The 9,762-nt window shown below is 37.1% G+C and overlaps 1 protein-coding gene across 1 annotated transcript; it reads left to right on the top strand.

Annotated features, from left to right (window-relative positions):
* The first annotated feature begins 1,651 nt into the window (after positions 1–1,651).
* On the top strand, positions 1,652–2,791 carry LOC144208948 (uncharacterized). Its single transcript, XM_077735053.1, has 2 exons — positions 1,652–2,074; positions 2,663–2,791. Exons 1-2 carry the CDS (start codon positions 1,691–1,693, stop codon positions 2,789–2,791), a joined length of 513 nt encoding a protein of 170 aa, XP_077591179.1. The 5' UTR covers positions 1,652–1,690.
* Positions 2,792–9,762: the final 6,971 nt, after the last annotated feature.

Raw genomic sequence — 9,762 nt, 5'->3', positions numbered from 1 at the left:
TTTTTATATTGTAATAAATCATTTTTTGTTTTAATTTGACGGCGAAGACGCTTACGCACTGTAGCATGTTAATGGTCCTTCTCGAGTATCTCACTTGACTTCGGTCGCTCATCCTAGTAGCGAATGACGCCTCAGTGACGTCGACGACGAAAACAATTATATATTTTTAAGCAAACAAAAAACAAAAATATACAGCAAAAAAAATGCCTCAGTGCTCCAAATATATCTTCATAATTAAAAATGAATGATTAAAATGCACGACTTGGTATAGATGGGTACCGTGTGCGTCTGGATATTTAGTATTTCTCAATTTGGCGTCGTTTTTGCAATATATTGTCATTGCAGTCTTTACTTTGGCCACCAGACGTCAGAAAATCACCACAAACTCCACAAATAACAGCATGAGTTGTACTTGTACAGTATTGTATTCACTTTAAACATGATCAAGTCAGCTCCAAATGATGGTCAAAATACATTGGACGTCTATAACTGTCAATGGCAGCCATTTTTAGAGTAGCTTTTGTTCTTGCCCTCATGTGCATCTGTTATTGAAAATCAACACTCCTCTCCTTTCGCTTTCTGACTATCACTTACCTCGTCGGGCCTGTAACCGGAGCACTCTTGTTGCCGTCCGTATTCAACCATCTGTGACCTTTCTGTAACCTTTCCTCTTCTTTTTAAGTAGCTCCGATGAATCATTCATTAACCCTGTAACAGTGGAGAGAAAGCATGTTATCAAGTGACCCCCGGATGGAACGGTAATTGAAAAAAACTTGTGCACCGACCGGTAGACTGAGATGATGTGCAGAATGAGAGGTTGGTTGTCAGAATTGTTCCTGATTTTGTGAGGCTGAGGGAATGATGGACGACAGTGGATTGTGGACGGCCTTGTCCCTCGCAAAGCTGCCGAGCGACGATTTGTAAAGTGCATGGAGATGAGGATGGTCACAGTCCATCTGTTTTCTTCCATTTTGAAAGACATCCGTTTAAGCAACTCAAGGCAAGGACTGCCCTGGATTATGTGGCTGGTATCAAGACGATCATAGTTAAGCATATCCCGGCAGGGCAATCCACACTCTGGACTGGTCGTCATGGAAGTCAGGCAAGTAAACTTCTAAACAACTTCCAACTTTTCCGTCAGGCCAAGCATTTATTTTATAGAATTGCCATCTTTCAACTTTTAAAACTGCATACCCCTTCATTGTTTACTTATACAATAAGATTTAATTGTCACATCATAAGTGAAAATGTATTATACCAACAGATTTTTTTTTAAAAGTACTGTAGTTGAATTTAAAGCACTTTTGAGTTTTTTTTCAAGACAAAGTATTACAAATAATTCAAATGTTGTTTTAGTATTTAATACCATATCATATTAGTAGTATTACAAGTCCACACTAAATGGTCAAGCAACAATTGAATCGATCAAAACACAAATCATCAATGGTTTTCATTAAAAAAAATGTTAAGAGCTTTGTATTTAAACCTCTTCTGGGAAAATGTAAATGTTAAACGTGAGTACATCATATTATGTAAATATATCCAATTGGATCTCACCAAATAATGGATGGTTGCTCAAAGACTGGAAATTGTTGATGTTTTACATTGCTAGTTTTTGTGTTTTTGTTTTCGACAGATGAAAAACTGGCATCCACTCCTTCATTACTGGAACTTGCATCTGTCGTCCATCATGCATGGACTTCCTTGCCCATCCTTTGGCCATTGCTTTGGCTCCACCTCCGACCCTAACAGCGATTCGTCTCTTGAATCCCACAATGAGCGAAATCCCAAGCCGGGACCCATAACCACCCAGCCGGAGGCACCCCTGTCTCAGGAGCTGTCACAAAGAACCATGGGTTGTTTCTTGACACAAGACACCGATGGAAGTCACACTCTAACCGACCCTCAGGACAAAGCTGATCGTCAAATTGGCCTTCACATGTCCTCAGGTGTTAATGTTGTTGATGATGATGACGATGATGATGTTGATGAGAAGGAGGAAGATTCCAGTGCTAAACTACATTTCAAGTACTCTTATATCCCCAGGCCTTCTATTATTGTGAGACAACCCAAGGTAAGAAGCATGACCTCAATTGTATACTTAGTGAAGTGAAATTACGGTAAATGTCCACAAGAGGGAAACACAACACAAAAGAGCTCTTCTATTGGCTTCTTGGAGAAGTATCCTTATATATATACAAAGCCTATTTTGACAAAGGAGTAGAAACTAGGACAGATTAGCTATCAAAAACAGGGAATCAGATTTAAATAAAATCTCCAGTCAAATACGAATGCCTATGGAACAACAACATAAAAAATACATTGTCTGTAAGCTGTGTTGACAGTAGCAGAGCAATAATCAAATGTTGATCAGCAGTGGGAAATGGCTCAGGGATGAGAAAGGGGTAGGCCCATCTTATTAAAAAAAAAAATATTCAGGAAGAAAAATGACCTAAATACACTTGAGCAACACTAAATACTACAAATGGATTTCAAATGAGTCCTCAAAATATTGCCATTGGCCCTGGGACGTAGGTTTGAACCCCCTCTCCTGTATAAATGAAATAAAAACATTTAAGAACACACACACACACATTTCTGCAATGACCTTAGAATGACTGACTTAATTCCCCTTTGTCTTCTTGTCCAACGTTCATTCCAGGAAACGGCGCCGAGCAGAGGAGACACAGAGGATGGGCCTTTATCAGGTATGGAAAACAACACCAACTTCCTCTTCTTTGCTATTTTGCCTATGCCTGATACTAACTGGAAAAAAACTTTCCTTTGCTGATGGAAAAATAACTTGAATTGGACACGTAGGGGAAAGTATTGTAGAGGAAATAACAGGGTGACATGCTTGTGACCTCTAGTGTGTGTGTGTGTTTGTGTGTGTGTGTTAAGCTGGCGGATTCATGGCAAGTTGGCACTCAAACAACACAGCTAAGTGGCAGATTCATAATAATGTGATTGACAATGTGTGGTCACGCATTCAAAATGCATATTAAAGCAAACCAATGGGAGGGCATGAAACAAAACTACAGCTGTTGACTGCATCTTTTGTTCCATGGTCTCTTTTCATGGCAAGGAATAATTTGTGGGTTTAAAAAAAGGCTCTATATAGAGCACAAGAGCAGTAGAATACCCTTTAATTACCTGTTATGTAATGAATTTACCTTAGCCAAGAAGCGAGGACCAAAAACACTATTGTATTATATCCATACTGCTTGTTCCATTTTATATTATTGTCATATAGGCACTGGTTTTTATCAAGGGAAGAAATACTTACCCACATCTGTAATGCTTTTCTGATCTGGCAAGCATTTGAGACGCTTTTAAAGGATTAACGCCGTTTAACCATGCCACAAAGATGTTGACATACAAAAACAACTGACATAATTTCTCTCACAGATAAACAACAATTTAAAATAATCAAAGTCGTAGTTTCCAGTAGTATTTAAAGATTTCTTTTTAATTATAGATTTAAAACATTATAAAACCTAAGTATGTAATGATTTTATTTTTCATTATAGATTTAAAACATTATAAAATCAAACCATTAAATACAAATTGCAGTTTAATAAAGGGTTATCATATTTTAAATAGTCATATATTACTAAAAGGTTTCCATAGAAACAGTGAGCAACAAAATTGACCTGAAATGACATCATCATGCTTTTTTCTCATATATTTTTCATGTCTCAATGTGTCATGAGTTTAGCTACATGTTTCCATGACTTTATTTTTCTCTCTCAATAATATATATATATATATTAGGGATGTACCAATGGCTTATTTTAGGATGTGATTTCATTCTGATTCGACTGATTTTCTGGCATTGAGCGATAATTTTTCACATCATTACTTAGCATTTACCAACTTAAAACATCTCTGTGGATGTTTCATCTTTTTTTTTTACTGTATAGCAACACTACCATCTGCTCACACACTTCACGGTAGTCATTAAGACTAAGTAAAAAGGCTGGCTGCTGTAAAGCTCGATAAATCTGCCTGGCCTAACCAGTAATAACAGCCTGCCCCCGGAGGAACATGCCGTATAGTTTGCGTATGCCGAGGTTTTTACAAACACATGCGAACACGCATGTAAATGTCGCATGCAGACGTCAGGGAAAACAACAAAACGGCAACAGGTCTGTAATTTTCTCTGTGCTTGGGCGTTGGCATTTCAATAGAATGAATCTGTGACAAATTTAAACAGAGGGGGTAAAAAAATGGTTGTACTGGAGTTGAAGTACCCAAAGGTCCCCATCCTACTTCAAAAGAACAAATGTAGTTTCATTTAAATGCATGTTTGATGATTAGTTCCTCTATTTTTCGGACTTTTTTCGGTATTTGACTAATAGTGAAGTCCAGTGTAGTATTGTGGTATTAATAATGGGGGTGATCCTACTTGGCGGTTTTTCCTTTATCGCGGCCATGTCTGGTCTACGTTAACCGCGATATTCGAGGGATTACTCGATATTTATGTTTTTTTTTCTTTTTCTGACCATAAACACACAGTAATGTCAATATTTAAGACTTTAGTCACCTGAAAAACTCTTATGTTAACAGATATCTATTTAGCCTGTTATTCCTTATGTTAATATTGTTACTTTATTTATATTATTCCCAAATTTTCTGATAAAATTAAATAAAAATTACCCTCTCAAAAAGCAACTTATACTCCATTACATATCTTTCTTCTTTCTTCATTGTGTACACTTTTACTTTTCCTCAAATGCGACTTAGTCCGAAAAGTACGATTTATTTGGTTGTTAACTATCATTACCGTATTTTCACGACTATAAGGCGCACTTAAAAGTCTTAAATTTTCTCCAAAATAGACAGGGCGTCTTATAATCCAGTGTGCTTTATATATATATATATATATATATATATATATATATATATATATATATATATATATATATATATATATATATATATATATATATATATATATATATATATATATATATATATATATATATATATATATATATATATATATATATATATATATATATATATATATATATATATATATATATATATATATATATATATATATATATATATATAAAAAATGTGTCATTCATTGAGGATGCGCCTTATAATGCGGTGCACCTTATAGTCCTGAAAATACGGTACTTTAGTGTTTGTACTTTTTCACTTCCCACTCTTTAACATTGCTTACAATATTTTTGCACACACTTTTACATACATAATTAACACTGCTAATGTCATACTGACGCCAACCAGAACTATGACTGTGCATGGATACAACCAAATTGCTGCTCAACCTCAGTTGTGAGAATATGAGTGTCTAATGGAGCTAGAGAACAAGCCATCAATTCAGAAGTGTGCTAAAGGGATGACACAGTGCTGACCTCACAAACCTCATCTCGCCAGGCACCGCGATCCACGTGGATGTCACGGATGAAACTGTACAATTTGTTTTCACGTTTCCATTGGAGGAAAACAACAACAAATGTACACAACATTTGCTTTCTTGACATGTATTACACATCACATTCACATTGAGGGGTCTATTATGAATCCACTTTTAGATTTGGCTGTGAAAAGAGCAGTTGGTGCGCACGTATCTGGGCCATGGTATGCAAATGACAGTGTCTTCAGGCGTTTTTGTAGCTCCGTGTGAATGGGCATCCCTTTAAAAAGATGGTAGGAAACAACAAGTCCCTTGTTTCCTTCTTGCACTAGGACTAATTAAGGCCCGAGTAGTGTGAAAGCCCTCTTGGAAATGTCGAAAAAGATCATTCCGTAGTGCCACCGACACTAGGAGACGTGCCATCCATTTCGGATGGGATCCAGAATGGGCATTATATACCGTATAATACGACAGTGTCATATTTTTTGAGTGAAATATGTGCTTTGGGGTTCTTAAAAATTGGGAGCAGTATTTTAGTAGTCATGAAGACATGAAACCTAAGAAATTTAAATGATTTTCAACATGCTGCTGGATATATAAATGGCTTTCTTCTACTTTTCTTCTATTGTAAATGACAGACAAGGTCGACAATGGCTTATTTTACTTTATTCAATGTTGATTATGGTAGTAAAAATTACCAAGAAACTATTCATAAAGCATTTTTAAGTTTAATTTTATTATTTATTTATTTACATCCAACAATGCTTCTTAAACGTGCCAGCATATGGTGGGAGTAATGTGGGTGTGAAGCAGCAGTCATTTCAAAGTAGGTCGCTGGTGGGGGGAGTGGGTGGGCGTGTTTATACACACTACAATTATGTGCAATTATTAACATTTACTCCTTTTCTTAAGGTGGCACATCCTGCTTATTTTTGCAGCTTAATGATAGAAAAACAAGTTCTTATCAGTCACTTGATTCACAATCATATAATTATACCACTGGCTGCCATTGAGTATCACTTAGCTTGTTTAACTCATTCGGTGATGTCTTGAAATGTCATTTAAAAGCTTGCATGACGTACTCTGGTTTGTCACTTGAGAGCAAATCATAGAACCATGAGGTGTAAATCCACCCTATGACTTGCAGATATGCACCATATCCTGTATGTAGATGATGTATGCAAAACAAAAACAAAAATAAGCCCCCCACATATGTATACACATGTGCATTACTACACACAGGAACTGTGGGAAAGCCTAAACGATAACAGAACATCTGCCTTTAACAGTGGCGCTCAGAGGGGGGTCAGGGGCTGCAAAAAAGTCCAGTTCTGGGTCGTGAGATTCTGTTCGGAACCCCTTCCTTGCATACAGTATTTAGTACAGTATACAAAAATTACAGCTACACTGTCATGTACAGACAAGGATTTCTGGCACAGTAAATTATAGAAGAAAATAGTTCATATTGTGAACTGACATATCTAAATAATTAATAATACAGTAATCCCTGTATGCCCCAAAAATTGCAGTTATTTGATAATTCTTGCCATAATTGCATATTTCGCTTAATACAGCTGTAAACAATTTTTCAAGCTAACCTTAGTAGATCCTTGCAAACCTAGTACAAAAATAATGAAACTCATAACTTATCTTTGGGCACCTAACAAAAAATATAAGCAAAACACAAAGTTCAATTGTGCACAATGTATTCATTTCCCACAAAAAAAGCTAAAGTATTATATTCACTTCCACGAGAATTAATGCATTTTTAAAACCCGATCTTTTTTATTTTTTAACCCATTCTCTTTTTAGTGAAGTATTTCAAGGTGGCCCTCAAATCCTTTGATTATTTTTTAAGCACCCCTTGGAGAAAAACCCTCGTTTAGTCTATATTTGTTGGCGGAAATTCAACCACACAGGTCCACCCGGTCTTTAACACAAGGAAAGCAGTAAAGGTAAACCACAAGTGTAAATAGCACACTGGTTTTAGGAAGAATTTCAAGTATTTTCTAGAACCCTAAGTTTCTCAAACTAGAAATCTGGGTGTGTCCCAACACATTTAACCCTGTGTACATCACAGTTTCATTGTAAAAGAAGCACATCCCTTATCTTAAACCACAGAAAAGGGAAGCCATGATAAAATGGTGTCTTAAACAAATACTGAGCACAATTCCCATTTATTTTCAACACATTTCGAGCAGTGAAAGTTAAAATTTTTAGTTCCATGAGTGAATCTGCTCGTTTAAACCTGAGCTATTCCTTTTCACACACATCTGTTTCCTGCTTTGTGGGAGGCTGAGTGTGCATGGCAGGTCTTTGGAGGGAAGTGTCACCTCTGTCAGATATGAACACCCCCCCCTCCCCTGATGACTCATCCTATTGTTTCACCATTACTCCTATTCGTCACATGCTCCAATATTATGAAAAGGTCCTCAAGGATATTTGACTTAAACAACACCTCCCTTCGTTTTGGTCATTTCCAGTAATTATTGGAAGTTTTTAGTCACGATTTAAAATGAAGGGCAGATGCCAAGTATGTTGTGATTCCAGGAAATAAGCAGAGAAACGGACACCATGAAAATTGGGGGGGTTTATGGAAGAGATTTAACAGAAGGGTGGTGGATAAGCAGATTCACGACCCCTCATCACTAAGAAGATTACTCTACATCACGAAGAATACTCGTCTGCGACAGATGACCGGGTCGATGTAATTAAAGGAGAAGAGTGATCGCGCTTATCTATCAAAGAATTGAGTGAATGGATGAACAATCTATAAGCGTAAATAGTTGTCTTGTGATTGGCTGAAAAACATTTCAGGGTGTTTCCCGCCTACCCATCACTGGCTGGGATGAGCTCCAGCACCCTTGTTGACCCTTGTGAGGATAAGCAGTGCAGAAAATGAAGGATCTTTGCTTTACAAGTACACACTTGGCTACCAGATAGTTGCTATGCTAACAGATCAGCAGTAGGCTTAACGTTGTTTGTGTTAGTTTGAGTGACACACTTAACTTTCTCTCTGGATGTCATTAACGATGAAATATTATGAATAATAGAAGAGTGTTGATGATATTTTGACTGAGCCATGTAGATCACTTTTCCTCCATTTCCGTTTCAGCATTAGATACATTAATATATAGTGCGAGAGAATTACAGGTGGCCCGGTGGGGCGAGTGGTTAGCGTGTCGGCCTCACAGTTCTGGGGTCCTGGGTTCAAATCCAGGTTGGTCCACCTCTGTGGAGTTTGCATGTACTTACCGGGCCTGCGTGGGTTTCCTCGGGGTACTCCGGTTACCTCCCACATTCCTAAAACATGCATGGTTGGCTGATTGGACACTAATTTGCCCCTAGGTATAGGTGTGTGCTAGGTTATCCCCTGCCTCAGGCCTGGAGATAGGCTCAAGCACCCTATACGACCCTAATGAGGATAAAGCGGTTCAGAAAATGTGATGAGATAAAATTACATTACCATGAATTGACTGCAATTATAACAAGTTGTTGTGATATACAACTTACGGTGAATATGATAGCAAACCTTCATCAATGAGCAACGTTAACTTTCCTTGGAAACAAATAAGCAGTTGCAATGAACGTTTTCCTTGCCAGACGTCCCGGGGCGTCTTTCACAATGTTGGTGTGTAAACACATTGAAGTCCCCCAGCTGGCTAATAGTGGTTTTGAGATGTACTGTATGTGAACAATCCCAAATGTGAACCCCTCTCCCTAAAGAACTAAGAAAAATTCTGACTTAATAACATATGGACTCCATATGAGGAGTTGTCTTCATTCCTTCCAATTCTATGTTTAGAAAAATGAATCTGAAACGGTTGGATGAGTTGCTCACGCAGTGGTTACTCCCAACCCATTCTTGCTTGTAAAATAACTGAGCCTTGAGGGCATGCTACTTAGTTAGGCATATAAGAAATTATATAATTTGTTTTATATATGTCATCCATGATACTAACCTACTCCAATGTTTTCAATTCATGTTTCAAATGTCTGGATGTGTGTCTGTAGGAAATAAACAAAACAATCCCTTCATCTGATTGAACTTTGATCAGCTCGTCTTTGTGATGATACATTATTTTATATTTATGAGATTAATTATTATAGAATATTTTGCTTTACCTTTACCGCATATTCAACATTAATAACTAGTACACTTTGTTGACTGTTTTTGTCTCGATTTATTTCCACTTTTACACCGTATCTCACCAAAATCTTTGTCAAAACAATAGATAGGAATTATAATCTTTTTTGAAATAATATTTATAAAAAAACAGTTTTCCAAATTCCCACGACCATGTAAGGGGCGTGTGCGTGTACATGTGTAAGGATGAGAGGAAGGGGTGTCGTTCTTAGATGACGTCAGAAGC

Source organism: Stigmatopora nigra, chromosome 2 (assembly GCF_051989575.1).
Source record: "Stigmatopora nigra isolate UIUO_SnigA chromosome 2, RoL_Snig_1.1, whole genome shotgun sequence".
In the NCBI taxonomy this organism is placed as follows: Eukaryota; Metazoa; Chordata; class Actinopteri; order Syngnathiformes; family Syngnathidae; genus Stigmatopora; species Stigmatopora nigra.
Note: the sequence above shows the minus strand (reverse complement) of the source record. Positions and strands in the feature narration are given on the sequence as shown.